General features: G+C 39.3%; 2 protein-coding genes and 1 long non-coding RNA gene across 3 annotated transcripts; 1 reads left to right on the top strand and 2 right to left on the bottom strand.

The window, feature by feature from the left end:
- The first annotated feature begins 158 nt into the window (after nucleotides 1–158).
- Gnptab (N-acetylglucosamine-1-phosphate transferase subunits alpha and beta) lies at nucleotides 159–10,635 on the top strand. Its single transcript, XM_065481043.1, has 16 exons — nucleotides 159–433; nucleotides 495–580; nucleotides 635–811; nucleotides 1,773–1,966; nucleotides 2,073–2,266; nucleotides 2,474–2,596; nucleotides 2,650–2,849; nucleotides 2,925–3,027; nucleotides 4,206–4,466; nucleotides 5,664–5,781; nucleotides 5,846–6,048; nucleotides 6,387–6,856; nucleotides 8,157–8,328; nucleotides 8,387–8,571; nucleotides 8,621–8,891; nucleotides 10,450–10,635. Exons 1-16 carry the CDS (start codon nucleotides 314–316, stop codon nucleotides 10,498–10,500), a joined length of 2,928 nt encoding a protein of 975 aa, XP_065337115.1. The 5' UTR covers nucleotides 159–313; the 3' UTR covers nucleotides 10,501–10,635.
- LOC135937800 (small integral membrane protein 12) lies at nucleotides 10,627–10,982 on the bottom strand. The gene has a single exon (XM_065481049.1). The coding sequence runs from the start codon at nucleotides 10,980–10,982 to the stop codon at nucleotides 10,722–10,724; it is 261 nt and encodes an 86-aa protein (XP_065337121.1). The 3' UTR covers nucleotides 10,627–10,721.
- A 6,212-nt stretch (nucleotides 10,983–17,194) lies between these two features.
- LOC135938099 (uncharacterized) lies at nucleotides 17,195–18,752 on the bottom strand. Its single transcript, XR_010574598.1, has 3 exons — nucleotides 18,270–18,752; nucleotides 17,466–17,785; nucleotides 17,195–17,408 (listed from the first exon to the last, which is right to left on the bottom strand). It is a non-coding gene; the product is annotated as an uncharacterized LOC135938099 (long non-coding RNA).
- Between the last annotated feature and the right edge of the window lie 6,758 nt (nucleotides 18,753–25,510).

Here is a 25,510-nt window from a genome sequence, read left to right as displayed (position 1 = left end):
GGCGCGGATTAATCTTCCTGCTTCGCGGTAAACAGTCCAAATAATCCAAAAATTCTCCCCTCCATCGGTCGTGTTGGCCCGTCTGTTTTCGGTTATCACCGCCAGCCGAGCGAGCGACGAGCGATCATATGGTCTGGCGGCTGGCTCAGAGCGAGCTGATCGCGGTTGCGGGGGCGGGGATCGAGGATCGAGCAAAATAAAGAAGCGACTTCACTGCCTGCTCCTCGCGGGCGGTTGGTTTCGACGCATTAAAATGAATTACAGGCCGTGAAGGACGCAGCAATTGAAGCGAATTGGTCCAGGCGACGAAGTGATGAGTCTGTGGAAGGTGATCCAGAAGCAGGTCTACGATTTATTCTCGCACAAACAAGCACTCTTCTTCATCCTCGTCCTCTTCACCTTTGTTATTGTCACTGCTTTCCAGTTCGGAGAGGTATGTATGTACATACATAATTTCAATTTTAACGCTTAATTATTGTCTGGTTTCCTCGCAGACTTGGCTGCAGTGGAGCACGGTCCGCTACTCGTCCATTTTCAACAGATTCCACGACAACATTGCCGGCAAAAATCTTCAAGAAAAGTAAAAAATTAAATTTCATTGTTTGAATTATGTACAAATTAATTTATTTTTCAGGCTTTGCCAGTCGGTGCCGATCGACCTGGTGTACACGTGGGTCAACGGCAGCGACCCTGTCTTTCAGGAGGCGCTGCTTGCCGCCAAGAGCACCTTCAAGGTCGAGGAACCTGGCCACCAGCGCAGGGGGCCCTGCCCTTTCAGGTCATGCGTTCCCTCGCACTTCATAGCCACCAAGTACGTTCGTGAAAATTGATTTAATTTTAGAATTTTTTACTACAATGGAGTTTTTAAAAATTTTCTCATCGATTTTTCTGATTTTTTGGTAAGAAAAAAGTTTTGCAGGGAAATTGAGGTACCTTTCACGGAAAATCAGTTGGAAATTTACAGAAATCTCTAGTTCTAATGAAGTTAGAATCTTAAATTTGGTGTCAAAAGATGCCTAATTAGACGGCCGACAAGTTTTATGTCAACAAAAATTTATTTTGAACTTTCCTAATTTGAAAATGTTAATTTTTCAAGCACCTAAAATACGTTATTTAATTTTTTTTCAAGGTAAAGCAAAAATTATGCCTCTTAGATATTTTAAAGTGGAGAAACCAACATTTTATGAGATACGCAGGTTCTCAAAATTGGAAAAATCGGCATTTTCCGTGTTCCGTGATTGTTGAAAATTTATTAATAGGATTATTTTGACACAGGGAGCCTGCTTGAAGTCATCCCTGAGGTCAGAAAATACCATTCAAACAGACTAAAATTATAATCCTGGCGTCAGGGTAGTTTCAGCATGGAAAAATTTTAGTTTTTGCCAAATTCCAATTTTCTGAATTTTAATGGTTACAATTTTTCGAGCAAAGGAAATTAATTGCTTCCAGGAGGAGAAAAATATTGAAAATTTAATAGTGAGAAAATACAAACTAGTGTATTGAACCTTGAAATTTATTTTTTAATTTTTCAAAAATTGCAGGTTTTTGCCCTAATTAAAATTCACTATTTGAAAGTAGCGTCAAAAACTGCCTAAATTTAAAAAGCTGATTAAATTTCCAGTCTTTTTCCTACTGAGAAAATTTTTCTCAATTTTCTTTCTTTTTTATTTATTTTTTTGTAAAGAATCAAAATACCCATATTTAAGTTTTTAAATTTTAGTAATTAATTTACAAAGAAAAATAGGAGCTATAATTTAAATTAAATATTCCAGGGGTGGTTTGCCGCTGACAAAAGAATCGCGGGTCGAGGCCCTGGCGACGGCGTCCGAGTTTGGGCTCGTGCAGTTGAGCGGCCAGAGCTGGTCGCTGCTGCAACACGCATCCGTCGAAGACGCCAAGGCCGCCGACGGCACCCTCAAACTGGCCGGCAGGAACTACACCCTCCACCACGCCTACTGGACTACAGGTACGCCCAAAATTAATCCAGGAATGAAAAGGACTGAAATTTTAATTTAAAATACTCTAAAATATTGAAAATATTGACTTTTCCTTTTTAAATAATTTTTGTCTAGACCCTGACGCGAAGAACTCGGTCTCGATGCGTCAATTTGCGATTCTGCTCGGCGTTCCGGCCAGCACGAGTAAGGAGACGGTGATCAAATCGCTGCCGACGAATTTACCGGTCATCGGCGTCTGGGTTTATCTGGACCAGGGACTGGCCGTACTCCAGCTGCCGCATGCCGTCGGCCAGGACACAATTCGAAATGTGAGAGGCTACTGATGTTCACAAAAAAAAGAATCATAAATTGGCAAAATATTTTGTTCTTGCCAAAAAGGTAATTTTTTTATCTTGATTAATAAATATTCATCATTATTTATGAGTATATTTAAGGCTTTAGAATTCAAACTGAGTAAGACAATGAAAAAAATAACCAGTTAAATAAATTTAATTAAATTAATAAAAAATTTCCAGTCGTATCCAAACATCACAGTTGGCAGCAAAGACGCCTACCTGTCGCCAGCACACCTAATTCTAGAAATGACCAGCGGCCAGGAAGCTGAGGACTTTTCAGACTCCAGGTTCCTCGATAAAGAGGTTTGCCTAAAATAATCCCCCTATTTTATTTTAAATTAATTAACCTCCTTTAGGAGCTTCGGTACTCGCTGCGTTCCGTGGAAAAGTACGCGCCGTGGGTGCGGCACGTGTACGTCGTGACGAACGGCCAGATTCCCTACTGGCTAAATTTGGACCATCCACGCCTCAGCGTCGTCACACACCAGCAGCTTTTCCTCAACCAGTCGCATTTGCCCACCTTCAGCAGCCCCGCCATCGAAAGCCACCTCCACAGGTTGGTACCTACGGAAATAAATCACGGAGGTGGAGGAAGAATTTAAATAAATTATTGATTTTAATTAATTTCCAGAATTCCAGGGCTGTCGAAGCGATTTTTGTACCTGAATGACGACGTCATGCTCGGGAAAGAGGTTTGGCCTGAGGATTTTTACACCAGCTCTGAAGGACAAAAAGTAAGTTTTAACAAGTAATTGTTTAAAATTAATTTTGCAAAAAATACTCCTCTAATTTTATTAAATTTAAAAAATTAATGTCTAGAAAAAACATGGGAAATTCACAATTCCGTGTTTCAATGAGAAATTTGATATCCTTTTTTTGGGGCATTTTATGTAGTTTAAGTGCTCTAGAGGTGACAAAAAAATAAATTTGCCAATATTCCGAAAAATCTGGTTGAATAATCTTGAAAAATCAGCCTCTTGGAGAATATCTCAATTTCTAATGAAGCTAAATCATCTACCTTTGTTCCAAAAAAAGCCTATTTTGTCGGGCAACAATTTTTTTATTTACAAAATTCAAATAGAATTTTTAAAAATTGTTAAAATTTGGAGTTTATTTCTAAATTTTGAAAAATAATAATAATATCTATAAATCTACCTGCCTAATTTTGATTTTTAATGTGGCCGCAAGTGTATATAAGGTGTCTATAAATTTTCAGGTTAGTGAAACCTTTTAAGTTTTTGAGATTAAGGAATTGAAAGGTTAAAAAAAAGGATTTTATTTATTTTCTCTAAATTAAAATCGGTTGATTTTTAACTCTCAGAACATGCTTGGGGTCACTCCTGAGGTTGATAAGACCTACAGATTATGTTATAAATCGAACCCTGGCGTCAGGGTTGCCCCAGAGCGATCGATTTAATTAAATTTGCGTGTGTAGCAACTTTACCGATTCCTGGAAGGTTTTGTATTCTTTCGATTTGCAAGATCTGAACACATTTCAAACGGCCAAGTCAAGAGCTTTCATAAAATGTTCAATTTGACCTTTGGGAAGCCATCAGGGCACTCAGGAGTCACCCTGATGAGCACAAAAAAATTAATTTTTAAGCTCCGAGAGGCTGATTTTCCAGGAAACTGTCTCTTTACTTGAAATAATATTTTATTATCCATCAAAGAGTTTCTCTAAAAGGTTTAGACAGATCTTGACGAGAGGAATTGAAATCTGCCATGAAAATGTGGTCAAATGCTGGAAATTTTGGAGAAAATTAATTTTTACTGAAGGAAAGTCCTTTTTTACTAAAAATGTTATAACAATTAACTACTTCCTGCATCCAACGATTTAAATATTTTACAATTGTCCCCCTGTACCAATTAATTTTTAAAATTTGACTAATATTAATTTATTCTCTTGAAACAGATTTACTTGTCGTGGCCGGTGCCGGAGTGTCAGGAAGGGTGTCCGACCTCCTGGATTTCGGACGGCTCGTGCGACAAGGCGTGCAACGTGTCCGAATGCATGTGGGACGGCGGCGACTGCCGCGACGGCGCCGAGCAGTTGGCCGAACTGCTGCGCGACGACCACGAGGAGCTGGACCACTGGGCCGCCCTGCTCGACGACCCGGACTCGTGCACGCCCAACTGCGTTGACGGCTGGCTGGCCGACAAATTCTGTGATCTTGTAAGTTCACTCTGGTTTTTAATGAAAAATTCTTATTTTTTATATATAAAAAATTCATGAGCAGAATATTAAATGAATTTACTTCTATGAATGTATTTTTAAAAAAATTACTTTAATTTTTATTTTCAAATTTTTCTTTTATTCATTAAGAATAATTACAATGACTTTTGAATAGATGTCAAGATAAATTTTAAAATAAATTATCTCACAATTGAATTGATTCAAAATTAGTCAGCGGTCATCGTAGATACGTTGGGAAAAATTCAGTTTAAAGGTTCAATAACTCTAAAAAGTCTAAAAGTCACCAGAAATAATTTTTATGAAACGTAAATCACTAAGGAGAAGTCTTAAATAAACAGGTTATGCCGTGCAAACTCGCGATTTAGTTAAATTTCCTATAAAAAAGTAAAAGTTGTTTTCTAACAAAACAGATAAAGTGTTTACTCTTGTTTTTTAATATAAAATTCTTTTTTTTTAAATTCTTGAACAGAATATTAAATAAATTTACTTTTATGAATGAATTTTTAATAGACTTCCAAAATTATTATTTTTTATTTAAAAATTTCATTCTTTAAATTTTTATTTTATTTGTTAAGTCGCAATGTTTACAATGACTTTTGAATAGTTGTCACGATCAATTTTAAAATACATGATCACAAAAAAAATTCTATACACATTTACAGGCACACCTCTTTCCACTCACAATTAGTACAATACTCCTGAAGTCATAAAAATTGTATTTGCACAATTATTTTTTAACCACTTTCACGAATCGTTTGTAATTCAAGATATTTATTTTTCATTTATCAATCAGTCAGATCAATTTACCATTTACTCATTTATTCCTATTTGCAGAATGGCAACTACCTTGTACCTTGCATGAAATTCGAATAAATTAACATAATTTTGGGTATTTTGGTTTTTCCTAAAACATTTTAAAGGTTCTCTAATGACCAGTTCAAATTTTCAGATGAGTTTTTTGTTCGAAAATAGTAAATAAAAAATTAGTATAATAAAAATCAATATCATTCCACTTTAATAATAATTAATATTTTTTTAAATTCATTGAATGGTTTTTTCTTTCAATTAAATTCAATAAATTTGCTGATTAAAATTTTAATTTTTAATATCCTATGTTATCAGATATTTTGTACCTGATGGAAATCTTCCACTAAAATGTATAATTCATCATTTCAGAATTGCAACTACCTGGCATGCGGTTTTGACGCTGGAGACTGCGGAACCGCTAATTTTTATAGACTGCACGAGTTCAAACTGAGCGAATTCAACAACCACACGTACAAGATGCACGGAAGTGCGTGAATAAATTAGATCTAATTTATGATTATTTATTAAAAACTAAAAATTAATTTTTTTAGATGCTCTGGCGTCGTTTTGGAATCTGTCGAGCGTGTTGGACGGCGATCGTCCGGTCGACGGCGAATTCGAGGACCACTCGGCCGTGCGCGCCTGGTCGATTAATACAAAATACTCTCTTGTGATACTGGTTGTGCGGCCTAAAGTCGACACAACCGTAGTTGAGGGCTTCGTCAAGGGCACCAAGAACGGAGCCAGAGTTGAGGTAGAGACTGGTTCTAAATTTCTCGACATACATTCGACAAAATTGACTATAATTGTGACTTGAGCTCATTTGAACTGTTCACAAATTTTTAATCTTAGCAAGGAAAATTCTTAATTGTAGAAAATAAATTTGATTTAAATAATTAATACAAAACAATCCCCCAGTGATGCAAAAAAACGCATTTTTTAAATATTTATGCGGGGATTTTTCCTTCGACTTTTGGCACTGGGCGGGTTTTTGGTTTAAAAAATCTAGGATTTTCATAAACCAAAAAATCGGTCGAAGGAAACATCCCTTGCAAATCCTTTTTAATTATTAAACTGTATTTATTTTTCCAGATCAAGTTAAAAGTGTCGGTGAACACTTTATCAGCAGCCAACAAAAGCAGCTCATCCCCCGTAGCTGCAAGCATTCCCACCCCTCGTTTCGAACCATTCACCGGGCTGCCGGAGGGCGTGCCGTTGGGTCCGCGCGACCTCTCAGGTGGCCCTCAGCGTCGCGTGCTCTCCGGACGGAAGCTGCTGGACACGTTTGCCGACTCGCTGCTGCACGTGAACCGGCTGTACAACCGCGAGTATGGCTTCGAGTCGCGCAAGGTGCCGGCCCACTCGGCGCACCTGATCGACCGCGACGCCATGGCCGAGCTGCAGGGCCGCTTTCCGCTCGAGTGGGACCGCACCTCGTCGCACAAATTTCGCAGCCCCAGCGACATGCAGTTTGCTTTTTCGTACTATTATTTTCTCGTGCACGAAAAGGAGCCTGTTGATGTCGGACAAATCTTCGACCGCTTCGACACAGACCTCTCAGGGTAATGACTAATAACTTAAAATTAAGAAAAAATTGTTTATCTTCAGATTTTAAACAGTTCCGTCTGGATTTTTCCTGAAAAAGGAAAAATATCATTAATTTTCTGGACGATGGACCCCGCGACCAAACCGCTTCCTTGTCTTTCTTTTTAATAAAAATCGTCAAAAACGCGAATTTCTACGGAAAACCCGAGTAATTGATGACTCTTTATTCGTAATGAACGAAAATGAAGACACAATCACCCTTAAGCCAATAGGTGAATTTAAAAAAAAAATTATAAAAGAATAATGAACTTGTTTGAGGATTCTGGTGGCTTTTCGGGCTGCGGGGGTTGGCGGGGGCCGCTTTGGGGTTAATGCAACGCATAATTTCACTGCGAGTCTAACGAACACTATTTTTTGATTCTACGACCCATGGGAGCCGAGTTACAAATTTTTAACGGTTTAAAAACGTGGTACGTGACATTACAAAGTTTTGATTTTTGGGGCCCGGCTGGGCCCTATGGGCCGCAGGGCTATGATTCTGGCACCAATCAATGCCCCTTGGTGGGGCACGTCCGTCCGCGTTGGTTTTTCCAAAATCGGATCATTTTTCGATTTATTATGATTTTTTTAAAGGGAGAATTTTTGTAAAAAAAAATCAAAAAGTTTTAAAAATTTTCAATTTGTTTCCCTTTGACCCCGATCTTGCTCGGCTATGCCACCTAGCCATGTTTAGGTGTATTTTGACACTTAATTCGTCAAATTATCTCGAAAATTTAGGGACTTTGGCGCTTGAAAAATGAGTTTTTTTATTTCCTCCATAAGAATAACATAGGTATAGGAAAATTCGCCATATTTTTCGTAAGGGGACCCGTTAAGGAATCCCACCTGTTTCATTGCATGCGTAGGTCTAACGCCGGTCTGCAAACCGATTTTGAGATTTTTCCCGCGCGTAGAAAAATTAAATTTGATTTTTTTCGTAAATATCCCTTCGGCACACGGAAATTGTTTTATATTTTTTTTATTAAAATTCGACCGCTCATCGCAGCCTCGACCACGACCCCTCATTGGATAGGTATTTCATTCGGCCTTAACGTGCGATACCCTGACAACCTTTTTCAGGGTACATCCACCTGATATCCTCTCCAAAGTCAATTTTTAATGCTTTTTCGGCAAATTCGACCACATTTTACTAGGCTAAGATTTTCCACCAACCACCCTGATGACCTTTTTCAGGGTAACGCACCCTGAGATCGGTTCCAGAACAACATTTCGCGATTTATTCTTCTCTGGTCTTATTTTATTTTTTTAATTTCGCAGGACGTGGTCTGACCGCGAAATGAGGACGGTGTTGGCGCAGCTGCACGCGATCCTCAAGTTTTCATTCGTCACCAGATTCGAGGAGGAACTGGCCAACTGCTCCAAAACCTTCTCCAGCGTGCTGGTCGACGTTCCGACACCGCCTTATGAACACTACCTCGACTCAAAAGTGGTAACAGTTTGAATAAAAAATAAAAAATATTTTAAATTATCAAAAATTGTAATTTCAGCCGACGGTGAGCAAGCAGTTAGTGTCGCTGTGCGAGGCGGTGCGGCGGCAGCTGGAGCGAAAGTTTGGCCAGCGCACCAAGTACAAGACCAAGATCATGGGCGAGGAGGAGGTCGCCTTCAAAATGCTCACCTCCAACCTGAGCCAGGTGGTCGACAGCCTCGACAACCTGAGACGGAGACCACGGTCAGAAAACACAATCCCGCTCGTCCTTTTTATTTGATTTAAATTTTAGGAAGTTTGTCTGCATCAACGACAACCTGGACCCCAATCGCGAGCGTGAGAACAGCTACGTGCGGGCCGTGCTGCAGGACTTTTACGAGTCGATGCTGCCGGAGGCGTCGAGTTTCGAGCTGCCGCCCATGTACCGCAACCGCTTCCTCACCGTCGACGAACTGCACGTGTGGGTGCAGTACCGACATTTCGTCATGTGTGCCATTACAGTCTGCATCATCACGCTCGTTGTGCTCACCTGCGTCGCCCTCAACGCCGAAGTAGTCCACGCGGTACCAGTTTTTTTAATATTATCTCGTCTTCTTGGGGTTCAATTTTAAAATTTAGATGGGCATTTTATTCCTCTCGTAATGGACATCATATTTGAGGTCATAGGTCAACGGAAAAAATTTATTACAGGCCATTTTATGTAAATTTGGGGAATTTTTCGTGGATTTTAAATTTTTAAAAAAACTTTAAACTCTTTAAAAGGCACGTGAGAACGAACCCATGTTAAATTTTCAGAGTGCTGGTCACTTTCTTTTTTGGGAATTCATAATTTTAAAATTAAAAATCTCAGGAATATATTATTTTGACTAAATGATAAATATTTTTAGCACCTTCTCGCGTGCAAAATCCATCTAGTCCCTCATTTATTTCGATAAATGAACCAATTTGGTGTCAAAAGACGCGTAATTAAATTGCGCAAGGGTCCGTTTCCTCTATTTTTTTTTATTTTCATGACCCCTAATTTGTGTTCATGGCTTTCGGAAACCGATTATCGAAGTAAAACAGCGTTTTTAAAAAATTCGCCCTGAGCTCAGGGTGAGTGCCAGGGGGCTCAAACTCTCAGAAAAGTCCTACTGGGTGGTAAATTGAAGTTTAAGCCCACTTTTTTTTATTTTTAGTTCAATATTAAGTCCCTTAAAAATGGGTTAAATGGGAAATTCAGTTTTCTGACCTTCCGCCCTGAGCTTCTCGGACCCTGAGTGCGCGAAAAATCCGCCCGGTTTATTTAGTAAGTGCCCATGAAATAAGGATTCGAACGCGGGGTAGCACGGCCATGTCGAGCCCCTCAAATTTTAATAATGTCAAAAAACACTTTTTCCTTAAAAAATTAATAACTCCGGCCCTATTGCTCTGATCGGACTTAATCAAAAATTAATTTCATGCCCATAAAATTCCGCATCAAATGGTGCTTAAATCTACTAAATTAAAAAATTTAATTAAAAATTAATAACAAAATAGAAAGTCAATTAAAGTTCGTGTCCGGTCGGAAAGTGATATAAATCGGTTTTAATTTTTTATGGGATTGCGCAGTGTTTTTTTTTTAATTTTTTTTGTGTAAAAGGGGTCATTCAACCCCCGTAAAACCTTCCCCTTTGGGAATTTTTTATTTAAAACCTTCCCCTTTCGAATGGGAGCAAAAAGCTGCCAGTTTTGATCAGGGTCGGCGGCGACGAAGAAACCGAAACTAACGCGTATTTGAATATGATAAATGTGAATGAATTTCTGCTGCAAAAACTGCTTGTCTTTGGCTTACCATAACGTACTGAAGGGTTTCTGGATTTATTAAAAAATATTTTAGCTTTTAAATTTGTCTTAAACGAAAAAAATAATTCTCTAAAATGAGCCAACATTAACTTTAACCTTGAAAATTTGACCTTGAAATTGGTAATAATTTATACAGGCTCGAGGAATAAATTCAAAACACTCGTAATGTTGTAAATTGCATCATAAATCGTTTGGCAATTTCCTGAAATGTGCCATAACATTAGGAAACAATTTAAAAATAAATATTTTACTTGTCATAAATGATTTTGTTCTCAATAATAATTTAAATATTTTCAGGGCCGTGTGCTGCACCAGAAGATCCGCAACGCGAGAATCTGTCAAGTCTGAAGAGGCGCAGAGGACAAAAAAAAATTAACAAATACCATTTATATCATTGTTAAAATAAGAATTTTAATTTGCTCAAAAAATAAGCAGCGCAGCTTTTCTAACGACGCCAAATAATAAACACACAAGTCATTTTTACGTTATTTTATTACTTTACTAGCTATATATCGATCCCGTGTCATTTAAAACGCGTCACTTTGATGAGCATACATTTATATAAAAAATCAGTTCACGGCCTTGGTGGCGTCCTGCTGCAGCGACGGCGACACATTCTTCTCGAAGATGGTCTTGGGGATGTGCAGCTCGGCTTTGCCCTCGCGCTCCTGCCGCTCCTTGCGCACCTCCAGCACGCTTTTGCTGTACGGCGTGTACTTGTCCGACACCCAGTTCTCGATGTTGTAGCCCACGAAGCCGAAGACCAGCGCCACCGGGAACGTCACGTACGCCACGTACGGACGCAGAAGGTTCACCAGCACGGGCAGCATTTCTCGGAATGCTCGCTTACAAGCCCACCATCAACCTGAAATTGATTAAGTTAGATTTATTTAATTCGTGCAGTCGTTTTTGTTACGTAATGGCTGGTTAAAATTGGTCAAATGCAGGGAATTGTTTCAAAATCAATCAGCTGTTAGCGTAAATATGTGGGGAAAATCAGTTTAAAAGTTCAATAAAACCCGAAATAATTTTTTAAAACATTGGAAAAAGTCTAAAACAGACAAGTTATTCCCTGGAAACTTGCGATTTAGTTAAATTTCCCAAGAAAAAAAGTAAAAAAAGTTGTTTGCTAACAAGTGAGATGAAGGGTCTCATACACGTTATGTCTCTGTACTGTAATATTTAGAAAAGAACCCATTGCCAGGCAAGAGATGACCGGCGAAACGAAACAAAACAATAAAACATGGTATTCAGAACAGATTAAAAGAGAAATAAGACGTACAATCAAGGAATTCCGAGTTTTTCTTCGATAGAAAATTCTGGTGTGTTTACCTTTTATTTGTGGTTACGCCCCTCTCCGTATTTCTGAGGCGTAAATAATTCGAGCGCATGGCCAGCTCGAACCACGCTCCTTTTTTTGAACGGAAGAGGCGCCAAAGCCACGTTTATTCGCCTATGAAGTTCAATGAGAATCTTCTTTATTGTTTCAATTTCAAACTTGATACTTGATTTCTGCCACTATTTATAAAGTACTTGGAGGTTGGGAAATCATTTGGTACACAATCTGTTAGCCGATGGCACCACAAGAACGTGGATTGATCGGAAATTAACGAATTTAATTTGCCAGATGTGGGCGTAAACCCTTTTAATAGTGTTTGAAGCCACTATCGAGTTAAATGCACTTTCCGCGCTGCGATTTCAGACTCAATCCCTCTGCTGTGCATTGCGTAGAATCTTCTTTTTCAATGTTTCTGCGGCCAATGGCTGGACTGACTTTTGTTTTCAGCACGTGTATAAATTAATAATTCTAGAAGCAGAATGCAGAGAATGCACAGCAGCAGGATTCGAGCAGGATCGAGTTCCTGTTGGATCCCAAATAGGCGGCCATCTTGAAATGAGGGACGCTGTCCAAAATCTGGTTCAACCTTTGAGAGCTTTATTCCTTTTTAGTTTTGAGGGTCAGGAAATTCGAATTAATCCAAAATCTGCGATCCGTTGGTAAGTTATTTAATATTTATCATATGATATTTATCTATTTTATTCAGGATATAAAACCAATATCAAGAATTTATGGAATTTTTAAAGCTTCAATAATATAGATTTTTGTGTGGATCGAGCTGAGAATCAGATTAAACGAGAATGAAATGAGCCAGTGAATGTAATTGCACCTATTTTTTATTTTAACAACACTTCCATGAATTCTAAAGAAACGACCAAAACGTTTCACAAATTATACACAAACGACTGTCCCTTAAATATAAATGACAGCTTCAAATCAGTCAACTTCTGTGAAAGTATGGGTATCTTTTTAAAACAATTACAGATGCCGTAGAAATTGGCTCTCGAGGTATATTTAATGTTAATATGAAACGTGTGTAAATTATTTAGGGTTGGAGGTGCACTGTTGAGTAGGGTCTGGTACAAATTCAGGTGAAAGAGGCGGCTAGCACTTATCTTCACCACTTGAAGGTTTGGAGCCGCCAAAATGTTCATCAAATCTTTCCTATATACATGGGGGGATGTATGATTTTATTTGAATTATTTAAAAAATATTTACCTGTATCTACCAGTCCACGTGAGCTGCTTGAGCTCAGAGAAATTGTTCATTGGCTCAGAATCATCTGTCATGATTACATTATCTACATCAAGCTCTTCTAGCCGAGGGCAAAGCTCGAAGATGCGACCAAACCTAAATTTCAAGCGAACATTCGGCTGACCGACCAGTCGAAGCGATCGTAATTTCCCACCATACTTCATTAAAACATCGTCAACAGCTTCAGGATGTCTTATATTATCTAAAGTCAAAACTTGTAGATTGGCAAAGTCCGGGTAATTGCTGGAGTTTCCAGCACTAAAATCACGGCATATAATCTGTAGAATAAATTGGCACGTTTAGTTAATAAAAATTCATCAGTTGTAAAAACCCTTAGTGTTCGAAGCCCCCAACAGATAGCGCCACCATATACTTTCGCAATAAATTTTATTTTTAAGGCACTTCCGCTTCGATTTCAGACTGAATCCTCATACTGTGCATTCTTCGCTTAATATACCTTAATTTTGACATGCTGAAAACCAAAATGATCCCATCCATTCGCCCTAGAGACGTTGGAAAAGATTTAATATTTCAAAACATAGTTTTTCACGATTCTACGGCGATTGGCTTAACCGATTTTGGTTTTCAGGACGTCAAAAGAAAGAAAATTAAGTGAAGGATGTACAGTAACAGCCTTGAGTCTGAAATCGCAGCGCAAGTGCCATAAAATTTTATTTATTATGAAAGTATACGGTGGCACATTCTATTTGGGACTTCGAGCACCAAGGCTATTTATCAATAGAAAATAAATTACATAAAAAATCGTCATTTACCCTGAAATGTGTTATGTTCGGAGGATAATTGTCAATTAGCCACGGTGGAAATGCTCGAATAATTCGACCAGAAATTGGCATGCAGTAAAAAGTGCGTCTGTCCGAGGTTACAAATGTGTCGTAGATAGCTCTGCCTATCGGTCCGCTGACGTCCAGGTCCAGGTGCGGCAGATAAGGAGCTAGAAAGCTTCTTGTGTGAACGTCCATTTTTCCACATTTGAGTCTTTTCAGTTTACACAAGTGAACCAGGTCCTTTTTGAATTCTTTTTTAAATTTCGTAAGCTCAAATTTTTTAACTGTGCTGTCAAATTGAGCAAACTGCAGCTCTTTAAGGTCTGACAAATTCTTGCAAAGTTGTATTAGGGCACGCCACTGGAGAACGCATTTGTTGAGTGAAATACATCGGAGTTTTCTCATTGCAATTAATAAACGTGCCATTTTGGTGTCGAAGTTTCCCTCAAAGTTGCGAATAGCTATGGTTCGGACGTTCGGGGCGCGTTGGGGGATCGATGAGAGCAGAAACTTCAAAAAAATAAATAGGTGAAAAATAAATATAAGCATTAATAACAAAATACCTTTAACGCCGATTGGTTGTTAAAGTTTTTAGTACTAAGGGCATAAAGGTGGTCCAGAGTTAGTTCCGTGGTCCTCGTATTCAGCAAGAGATTGAAAGCCTCCAGGAGGTTTGTCTTTTCTTCCTTTTTTCTGCGAGGATCAGTCGGTATAGTCCTAGACTTCAGAACTTCTTCCAAAATTTCATCACGCAAAGTTCCAGCTTTGAAATTTAAGTAGATTTAAGTCAATGTTACAAATCATTAGTTATAGCGTACGTGTCGAAAGGATTTGTGCAAGAAGTTTTTTATTGTTCATTTGAACGTATTCTGCACATCTTTTGACTGTCATTGTCTTCAAACTCGGTTGGCGCCTACATCTTGCAAAGGACAGTAATTCTCTGTCATCAATCATCTAATTTATCCTGGAACAATTATAGAAGCGAGATTCAAATACATAAATTTTATATCATAGAGATAGGAAGAAGACCCCTCCCATCAGAAGATGGCACCACCATTCAATTTCAGTTTTTGACAAGCGCTTGGTACTCCGCGGCCTGTTGCAATCTCGATAAGGTTGCCGAAGTGTCATAATGGTCGGTGGCGTTGGAAAAATTGCGAAAAGTTGATATGAGACCGATCTCAGGGTACCTTACCCTGAAAAAGGTTGGCGGGGTGGGTGGAGAACAACGGTTTCTGTGAAAAAATGTACTCGAATTCGCAGAAAAAGTTTTTTTAACAGCCGCGGAGAGGATCTCAGGTGCAAGTACCCTGAAAAAGGGTTGTTAGGGTTGCTCAGGTGAAAGATGAAAAAAGTCTTATCCGATGAGGGTTCGTGGTCGACGATGCGATGAGCGGTCGAATTTTAAGAAAAGAAAAACCATTTTCGCCTTCGCACATAACGCTTTGCAAAATGCATTTTTTTGCAAAGTTTAGACCCTTATATCTCGGGTATGAAGCGTGTCCCTTGGGTAAAACTTTTTATTCCGGGCAATTAAGTGGTAGAATGTAAAGTTCCAACACCAAAAGTCGCAAAGATCAACTCTCACCCCTTGATTTCCCCCTCAAGAACGTGGCGAGATAAAAAATCGTCAAATTTTAAAAAAATTCCCTAAATTATCTAAGTGACATCCACGGACTTGAAACTTGATTTATTTTAATTTTTTATCAAATTTTAGTTAATCCAGAGCAAAAAACCTGAATAATTCTAATCGGGTGTTAAAAATGTCGAAAAATTCTCGATCATGTGGGAGAGTGGCAAAACGCCATTTTCCATTTTCAAACCCTTATATCTCTGCCGTTTTCAAAGATATTTTGGAGAATTTGGTTACAAACGACATGTAGCAATGAGTCCTAACACATGTAACCATTCGCAACCCTTGGTCATACCGTGACCCTGAGGTATTCTTAAAATAAAAATGAAAAAAATCCTCAGGACTAAAAAAATAGTTTTCTGTTGCGTTTCATCCGCGATAATGTGAACCGGCTTAGGTTTTCGGCATGTCAAATAAATTATTTCCACCCTAAGAATATTTAGAAACGTATTTCAGTATTATATGGACCTAAAATAATTAAAATGAACAGTCGCGTCATCTGTTGCCTGCTCTGAACACTAAGGAAAATCCCAATTTGCGTATATTGCACCAAATATTGAATCTATTTTTATTATCCGCTAATTTCTGTCGGGCTTTCAGTTAAAATTCAGAAAAGACCTTTTGTTGGCTCTGTCTGCAACAATTAAGGTTGGGTTGTGTGAACCTGGAAAGGGAGTTAAGACTCGAAGGGCACAAAGAGTATTTTCAATTAATTAAACTAGGACAAAAGCGATGCAATATATAGAGGTTTCAGTATTTTTGGTCCGGCGGCTGGACATTTTCACTGGTGGCTGAAAGTATTTCAAATGTGAGGGCCCTTTTTACAAGCTATTTTTTCTCCTGCACTTTTTAATTTTTGACCCTTTTTCACCGGCGATTGGCGGCTGCCCACGTGGCCCGAAATTATCCGGCTGGCGCGGCTCAGCACGGCTGCCGCTGACTGAGACCTCATGGCCCTCACGCACGCTTTCAGTTTTGAAACGATTTAATTTGGAACGAAAAAAGGAATGCAGTCTGTCGTAAATATGATTAAAATGGGTTTAGTGAAAAATATAAACAGTCTCATACCTTTAATTGGACGATTTTCCTGTTCAATTCGAAGAAAAACAATAATTGACCGGAGCAAGAACGAACCCCCAGCTGTTACGTGTGAAGCACGATGCACGACTCTGTTTAGTTCACCCTCTGCATCTGGAAGAGGGCGCGCTTACCGTCAGGTCTGCAACCTGAAACACGTAAGCGCGCGTAAAATTTAAAATATTGGTTCTAATGGAGATATATATCATGGGATAAAGGTTTAGGTCTCACCTGCAGTTTTATTTTTGATTAAATTCAGCCTGACGAGCTGCAGACCAGGTGGCTCTCTTCTAAAAAATATTTTCATTCGTTTAGCAATATTATATCCTCCTTTCTCAATATTTCATAACTCCTCAGAAAATGTTGATGTCGTAACACGAAACAGATTATTGTGTAAGTTAATCGGTTTTGTTACCACTCTTGTATTTAAAGACCGTCTTTGACAAATTTTCTGAGCACCAATCGATTCTTAGGGTTTGAATTAGGAAAAGTAACAATTTTTTCCGACCAAAAAGTACCGCGAATTAACTTTATTCCCGCCGAAACAACATGAATGAAATGAGAGACGCTGTTTAAAATCTGGTTCAAACTTTGAGAGCTTGTTCCTTTTTAGTTTTGAGGGTCAGAAAATTCGAAATAATCCAAAATTTGGGATCCGTTGGTAAGTTTTATTTAATATTTCTCTATTTTGTTCAGGAAACAAAACCAATATCAAGAATTTTTATAAAGCTTCAATTTTTTGCGGAGCTTGAGATGATCATAATATACGTGAATGAAAAAATGCTTGTGAGTTTTCTGAATTTTGTACTTATTTTTTTATTTTACACTAATTCCATTACACAAAAAGAATTAATAAAAATAGGAAAAAAGAACAAAAACATTTCACAAATTATATACAAACGACTGTCCCTTAAATCTAAATGACAGCTTCAAATCAGTCAACTTCTGTGAACGAGCGGATATCATTTTAAAACAATCACAGATACCGTAGAAATTGGCTCTCGCCGGGATGAATTGCAAGTTAATATGAAACGTGTGTAAATTATTTAGGGTCGGAGGTGCACAGTTGAGCAGGGTCTGGTACAAATTCAGGTAACATTCACGTAAATTAGTACTGATCTTCACCACTTGAAGGTTTGGAGCCAGCAAAATGTTGCTCAAGTCTTTGCTATATTAAATAGGGGAAAATGCATAATTTTATTTAAATTATTTAAAAAATATTTACCTGTATCTACCAGTCCACGTGAGCTGCTTGAGCTCAGAGAAGTTGTTCATTGGCTCAGAATCGTCTAACATGATTACATTGTCTACATCAAGCTCTTCTAGCCGAGGGCAAAGCTCGAAGATGCGACCAAATTTAAAACGCACATATACTGGCAAGTAATGCGGAATGGACAGTCGAAGCGATCGTAATTTCCCGCCATACTTCAGCAAAATATCGTCAACAGCTTCAGCACATCTCAGATCATCTAAAGTCAAAACTTCTAGATTGGCAAAGTCCGGGTAATTGCTGGAGTTTCCAGCACTAAAATCACGGCATGTAATCTGTAGAATAAATTGGCACGTTTAGTTAATCAAAATTCATCAGTTGTAAAAACCCTTAGTGTTCGAAGCACCCAACAGATGGCGCCGCCGTATACTTTCGTAATAAATTAAATTTGCACTGCGATTTCAGACTCATCCTTCTACTGTGCATTCTTCTCGCTTAATATACTTTTAATTTTGACATGCTGAAAACCAAAATTATCCCAGCCATTTGCCCTAGAGACGTTGGAAAAGATTTAATATTTCAAAAAATAGTTTTTCACGATTCTACGGCGATTGGCTGAACCGATTTTGGTTTTCAGGACGTCAAAACAAAGAAAATTAAGTGAAGAATGTACAGTAACAGCCTTGAGTCTGAAATCGCAGCGCAAGTGCCATAAAATTTTATTTATTATGAAAGTATACGGTGGCACAATCTGTTTGGGACTTCGAGCACCAAGGGTATTGGTCAATAAAAAAAAAATCAGTAAAAATCGTCATTTACCCTGAGATGTGTTATGTTCGGAGGATAATTTTCATTAGGCCATGGTGGAAATGATGGAATGATTCGACCAGAAATTGGCATGCAGTAAAAAGTGCGTCTGTCCGAGGTTACAGATGTGTCGTAGATTGCTCTGCCTATCGGTCCTCTGACGTCCAGGTCCAGGTGCGGCAGATAAGGAGCTAGAAAGCGTCTTGTGCTGATGAACATTTTTCCAAATTTCAGTTTCTTCAGCTGAGACAAGTGAATCAGGTCCTTTTTGAATTCACTTTTAAATTTCGTCAACCGCATTTTTTTAACTGTGCTGTCAAATTGAGCAAACTGCAGCTCTTCAAGGTCTGGCAAATTCTTGCAAAGTTGTATTAGGGCACGCCAATGGAGAACGCATTTGTCGAGTGAAATACATCGGAGTTGTCTCATTGCAATTAATAAACGTGCCATTTTGGTGTCGACGTTTCCCTCAAAGTTGCGAATAGCTATAGTTCGGACGTTCGGGGCACGTTGGGGGATCGATGAGAGCAGAAACTTCAAAAAAATAATTAGGCAAAAGTCAATATAAGTATTAATAAGAAAATACCTTTAACGCTGATTGGTTGTTCAATTTTTTAGTACTAAGTGCATAAAGGTGGTCCAGACTTAGTTCCGTGGTCCTCGTATTCAGCAAGAGATTGAAAGCCTCCAGCAGGTTTGTCTTTTCTTCCTTTTTTCTGCGAGGATCAGTCGGTATAGTCCTAGACTTCAGAACTTCCTCCAAAATTTCATCACGCAATGGTCCAGCTTTGAAATTTAAGTAGACTTGTGTCAGTATTGAAATCATTTCTCAGTTTTAGCTATTAGCATACATAATGTCGAGTGGATTTTTGCAAGATTTTTTTTACTGTTCAGATGAAGGTATTCTGCACATCTTTTTACTGTCATGGTCTTCAAACTCGGTTGGCGCCTACATGTTGCAAAAGACAGCAATGCTCTGTCATCAATCATCTTATTCATCCTGGAACCATCATAGAAGCGAGATTTAATTATAAATACATTTTTTATCATAGATTGGATGAAGATCCATTCCGTCAGAAGTTGGCACCGCCGTTCAATTTCAGATTCAAACTGTGCATTCTATGCGTAAAATATTTCATTTGACAAGCGCTTATGGGGACCCTTGCTTCCGGTCAATCTTTAAAAAATACCTTTTGTTTGTCTCTATCAGCAACAATTAAGGTTGGGGTTTATGACCCTGAAAAGGGAATTAAGGCTTCCCGAAGGGCACAGGAGTTCTTTTAATTAAATACATAATAGGAAAAAAAGCGATTCAATATAAAGGTCTCAGTATTTTTGGTCCGGCGGCTGGCTTTTTTCACTGGCGGCTGACAGTATTTAAAACGTGAAGGCCCTTTATAAGCTATTTTTTCTCCTGCACTTTTTAATTTTTGACCCTTTTTCACAGGTGGTAAAGCGGCTGCTCACGTGGCCCGAAATTATCCGGCTGGCGCGGCTCAGCACGGCTGCCGCTGAGACCTCATGGCCCTCACGCGCGCTTTCAGGTTTGAAAAGATTTAATTTGGAACGAAATAATCATGCAGTCTGACGTAAATATGATTAAAATGGGTTTAGTGAAAAATATAAACGGTCTCATACCTGAAATGGGACGATTTTCCTGCTCAATTCGAAGAAAAACAATAATAGACCGGAGCAAGAACGAACCCCCAGCTGTTACGTGTGAAGCACGACTCACGACTCTGTTTATGTTTAGTTTACATACTCTCTGAATCTGGAAGAGGGCGCGCTTACCGTCAGGTCTGCAACCTGAAACACGTAAGCGCGCGTAAAATTTAAAATATTGGTTCTATTGTATATACATGGATGAAGGAAAACAATATTTTATGCTTAACTTTTGTTAAAAATGTATCATGGAAATTAAGGTTTAGGTCTCACCTGCAGTTTTATTCTTGATTAAATTCAGCCTGACGAGCTGCAGACGTAGACCCGACAATGAACAAGAACCAACTGGTAAATTGTGCCATTAGTGGCACTTTTAAAAAATATTCTCAATTGTTAAGCAATATATATTATCTTTCTTTCTCAATAATATTTCATAACTTCTCAGAAAATGTTGATGTCGTAACACGAAACAGATTGTGTTAATTACCGCTTTTGTATTTAGACCGTCTTTGACGAAATTTCTAAACACACCAATCGATTCTTGAAGGGTTCGAATTAGGAAAAGTGGATATTTTGTCCGACCAAATCAAGAAGTGCGCATGCGTGAGAGCTGGTTTGAGCACTTGCAGAGAGACCGCTCGCTCGTAGGAATTACTTCTTTGTCATTGAGTAATTATAACGAGAGTGTGCAGTGGACGCTGACCAACGCGCCTGTGGCTATCTCTTCCCATGTTAAAATGAGCGCACGCGGTTGGCGCTACAGCTAAATTTAGGAGGCCACCCGCGGAGTTCTTGGTGTCAATCGAACGTGCACGATTTATTTTAAAACATAACTCGGTATCCGAGCCTGAATACAAAAGCGTGTTCGAGAATTCCGCCGCGGAAATCTGCTCTTATTATCTGCTCACAGGCACATGTTTCTTTCCCAAGCAGCTGTGCCTGACGGCCGACCAATGAGATCGCTCGGTGACGTCACTTGTCTGGTTGCCTTGGTGATGCGTGCTTCGCGGACAGCCGCTGGCGTGCGATCGTCGCTGTCGGAGCGCGCAATGATAAGAGATAAAAGCAGATTTCCGCGGCGGAATTCACGAAACCGCTTGTTGTATTCAGGCTCGGGTTCCGAGTTATGTTATAAAACAACTCGTGCACGTTCGATTGACACCAAGAACTCCGCGGGTGGCTTCATAAATTTAGCTGTAGCACCAACCGCGTGCGCTCATTTTAACATAATATATTGGAAGAGATAGGGAAGCTGCAGAGTGCGCAGCCTACAGGCGCATTGGTCACCGTCCTCGGCAAACTTTACTATAAGCACTCTACTTTGTCAGATTCAGCATGCTCTGACGCATGCGCACATCTCGTATTCATATTGTCTTGGCGGGAAACAAGTTCACTCACACGTTGCGCTGGACTTTTTGGTCGGAAAAATTTCTACTTTACCTAATTCGACCCTCGAGAATCGATTGGTGTGCTCAGAAACTTCGTCAAAGACGGTCTTTAAGCAATGAAATTTTTGAAAAATAGATTTGACTTAAACATATTTCTTTTTTTGAAAGTTAAAATATTTCCAGATATCTTGTCTCTCACCGAATGAAATTAATCATCAGGAAAATACACTAATCATTTTTTTTATTTCGAGCCCTCTTCCACATACAAAAAAAATCATCTCTCTTGCCTCAAATGTTTGATGAACTGTTTCTCGTTAGACTAAATTACAACATACGTTGGTGCAGTGCTCTATATTAGCTATTTCAACTGGTACGCTTCCAGAATCTCAACAAGTTCTGCATCCACGAACCATTTTCGCGAAATATCGTCGCCCCAAAACGAACGCATATGGTACTCTTGCCTGTCCAACATATGCCTGGCAATCACGCAGTATTCGTAACAGGGCGCTTCGTCCGAGTTTTGGAAAGAAAATCTCATGTCGGTCAACATTGGCGATTTTGCTGACAACCTTTTCAAAAATATAGCGATTGTTCTGAAACAATCAGCCGAGAAACCGTAAGCCTTGTGGATGTGGAAGGACTCCAGGTTGCTGAGGAACGGAACAGGCCCCGCGTCTGCGAGCATCCAGATCGAATCAGAAAGGTTGAATTCCTTTCCAAAGAGCTTCACCTCCCTCAGGTTCGGAGCCTTCAAAATGGCGCTTGGATCCATCCTTGAAGACCTAAAAGAGAAAATATTTGATTATAAAGCGTCTAAAAATTTTATAAGATTAATTACACGAAACTGTATGTGCTTGTCCACGTGAGCTTTTTGAGCTCGGAGAAGTTCTCTATTGGCTCAGAGTTTTTCAACCTAATCTGATCCAGGTCAAGTTCCTCGAGCTTAGGGCACAGCTCCAAAATGCGATTTAAGCTCAATTTTGGTACACCTCTCAATCCGATCAGGCGGATTGATCGCAAATTTTGACCATATTTGGACAAAGAATTGTAAACGGCCGGAAAACACACATCCTCCAAAGACAAAGCCTCTAGTTTTTGGAAGTTTGGCAGATTTTCGTGCAGAGTTGCATGCTCTACGCTACACGTTTTATGAAAGTTGATCTGGAAATGAGAATGTCAAGTTAAACAAATGGATAAATTTATTTATATTTAAAGACTGTCTTTGATAAAGTTTCTGACCACACCAATCGATTCTTGAGGGTCGATCGAAATAGGTAAAGTGGATATTTTGCCGACCAAAAAGTGCAGCGCAACGTGCGAACCTTTTTTCCCGCCAAAACAATTTGAACCTGCGCATGCCTGAGAGCTGGTTTGAGCACTTGCAGAGATACCACCTGTACGAATGATTTCTTTGTCAGATCCAGCCATCTCTGACGCATGCGCACTTCTCGCATTCATATTGTTTTGGCGGGAAAAAAGTTTGCACGTCGCGCTGCACTTTTGGGTCGGAAAAAATATCCACTTTACCTAATTCGACCCTCAGGAATGGATTGGTGTGCTCAGAAACTTCGTCAAAGACGGTTTTTAAAGTTAAAGGGGGGGCGGATTACGGCAGCGCAACCTTGAAAGAAAATGGCAACGCTGGGCTTGCATTGTACAGTGTTTCAAGGTCGAGCTAAAAATCCGCCCCATGATAATCACTATAGTCACCTTGAAATGAGTTATATTTGGATACTTGACGTGGAGGTCTTGGTTTGTAAGATGTTCGTGAAATTGTCTGCTGAGGAAGGTGCGTTCACTCGAAGGTTGGCCTTTGCATTCATCATACATGGAAGGCAATATAGGATTTCCTTTGACGGCCAGATCGAGATGCGGCAGGTGCTTCTCCAGGACACGTCTAGTGCGGATGAACATTCGGTTGCACTTGAGAGTTCTCAGGTGAGACACGCGAGGAAGGTCCTTTTTGATTTCCTTCAGATGAATTGACCGGATAGACGTGTCAAAGTGGGCAAAGTTCAGCTCTCGAAGGGCGGGCAAACTACTGCAAACTAGCACGAAGGTCCGCCAGGGAATAATGCATGCATCAAGCGAGATGCACTCGAGATGTTTCATCTCAGTCAAGGTTTCTGCCGTTCTTTTGCCCAAGGATCCTTTTAAGTTTCGGAGTGTCAAACTTTCGATGTTTGGAGCATGCTGGGCGATCAATCTGAAGAACTTTTTACGAGATGGAAAATAAATTACAACCAATATAATATAATGTGTCACATTTTTACCTTTAAAGCGTTCCACCTGCATTCATCTGGTGGAGAAAGTTCAATTAGGTTGTCCAGGTTCAGTTCTTTGGTCCAGTTGCTGAGTAATTGAGGTAATGCTCTCATCAGCGTGGCCAACTCTTTCTTATTGCAGTCAGGCGATATGTACTTTGGCATCAGGAGTACTTTTAAGATCTCCTCACGAACAGGTCCAGCTTTTATTATAAGTTAATAATTTCAGGAGATAACTCAAATATTTCCCGCTTTACTTACAAATATGGTCTCCTAGATGAAATTTCGTCACATTTCTAGTGTACAGTTTGATGTTTTTTGGCACGCATCTCTTGATCAAATTATTTTTCAGAGACAGTACTTGGCGCCTGGATTTTGCTACAATATTTTCATCCACCATTTTGTCTGACCTGGAAAATGCTAGAAGTAATAGAGATTCAAATTAATTATGTTAAACTAATTTAATACTAAAAACTATTTGTTTAATGCAATTGTGTCTATATATAGAAGTTGAAAATATTATTTTCTAGCAAAAGCAATCTCAAAAGTTCTGGAATGTTTTTCAAGAATATTATTCTATCGAAAAAGTCAAGGGTGCAGCATTGCACACTCCGGTTCTCGGTAGATAACCGAAGTTAAGCAATATCAAGTAGGTGGATGGGTAACCGTCTGCATGCCGGCTGCATAACTCTAGGCCGACTCGCGACTTGCTGGTTTGCACCTTTGATTTGGCAACACGGGACGAATGTCTAGGGTTTCAAAAAGTCCTCGGTGCGGAGGCAAGTGTGGCCCTTGAGTGGGCTGGGTCCCTGTGCGGCCTCTGGTGCACCCATTCAATCCGTTCGTGGTGTTTTTGGGAACCGGGTTTCAGCATTCGTGTTTTTAGTACAGGACAGAAAGAGATAAAAAGGAAAAAATATCCTCTACAATTCATTGTTAACGTTGTCTAGTTTGAGATATCAACTTGCCAGAGGCAACCCACCGACCGCTTGCGAGGTTAAAATCGTGCATAATTATTGAACGTTAAAGCTTTTACCTCCAGTTTACCGCGATTGTCAAGTTCAATCGATGTTTTCACCTCGAAAGATCTTACATAATGAGCAGCTTTGAGCTGTGGCGTGGTCGGCTGCTGTCGTCGTTGGTTTAGTAAGCTTAAAGCTTAGCACATTATGGTATCAGCTGATATATCAGGTTCCTCCACAACCTGGCAGGTGGCAGTAATAACAAGTTGTTGTGGCGCAACCTTTTAAACTGTACACGCGTGTATTATTGAAAATAGATTTTAAATTTTATTTTTCTATAATTATTTTTAATTCTTAATTAGATATAAATCGATTTAAAAAAAATAACATGCACAAATTTGGACCAAATTATCTCATATTTTCTAGAAAAAGACGTAAAAATGTTGAAACGAAGGAAAATTTTATTAATTGGAAGCATTTTTGTGAATTGTCGTGACACTCAACGGCTTGATTGTGAGATCTGCCCCAACGCGTGCCTTCGAGGCAGATCAGGGTTACTCCTAAGGGAGGGTCATTCAAGGGTGGTGGTGGCCTTCAAATAAAAAGCGATATTATCTAAAAAAAAAAAGAATATAGAGGGACGAGCTTGCAAATTTATCCGTGCACGCGTATTTATTTAGGCTGAGCAGCAAAAGGTAGCGCGCTGCTTAACAGTGAAATAAGTCGACCGCTGGTCAGATTTTCCTTCGCAGCCGGCCGCTTTTGTGTGATGCTTTGACAGTAATAAATTGACAGGCGCGATCCACACATAAAAAAAATCGAAAATCAAGCGTGGGAAAATTTGTGCCGTACACCAGAGTATTCTAAATAAAAATTTATATTAAAATTTAGCAAAATCATTTGATACGATAATTGAGTGCATAAATTTACTGGTATTTTATCATAAAAATGCAGTGGACCTGATTCGATTTCAATAA

The sequence above is a fragment of the Cloeon dipterum genome, chromosome 2 (assembly GCF_949628265.1).
Source record: "Cloeon dipterum chromosome 2, ieCloDipt1.1, whole genome shotgun sequence".
NCBI classification, from domain to species: Eukaryota; Metazoa; Arthropoda; class Insecta; order Ephemeroptera; family Baetidae; genus Cloeon; species Cloeon dipterum.
Note: the sequence above shows the minus strand (reverse complement) of the source record. Positions and strands in the feature narration are given on the sequence as shown.

What these genes read in the sequence shown, in the direction of transcription:
- Gnptab (XM_065481043.1), top strand. Translation starts at nt 314, where the DNA reads ATGAGTCTGTGGAAGGTGATCCAGAAGCAGGTCTACGATTTATTCTCG. An exon ending in TCGCACTTCATAGCCACCAA is followed by an intron (nt 812 to 1,772) that starts GTACGTTCGTGA and finishes TAAATATTCCAG; the next exon opens with GGGTGGTTTGCCGCTGACAA. An exon ending in ACGCCGAAGTAGTCCACGCG is followed by an intron (nt 8,892 to 10,449) that starts GTACCAGTTTTT and finishes AAATATTTTCAG; the next exon opens with GGCCGTGTGCTGCACCAGAA.
- LOC135937800 (XM_065481049.1), bottom strand. Translation starts at nt 10,982, where the DNA reads ATGCTGCCCGTGCTGGTGAACCTTCTGCGTCCGTACGTGGCGTACGTG.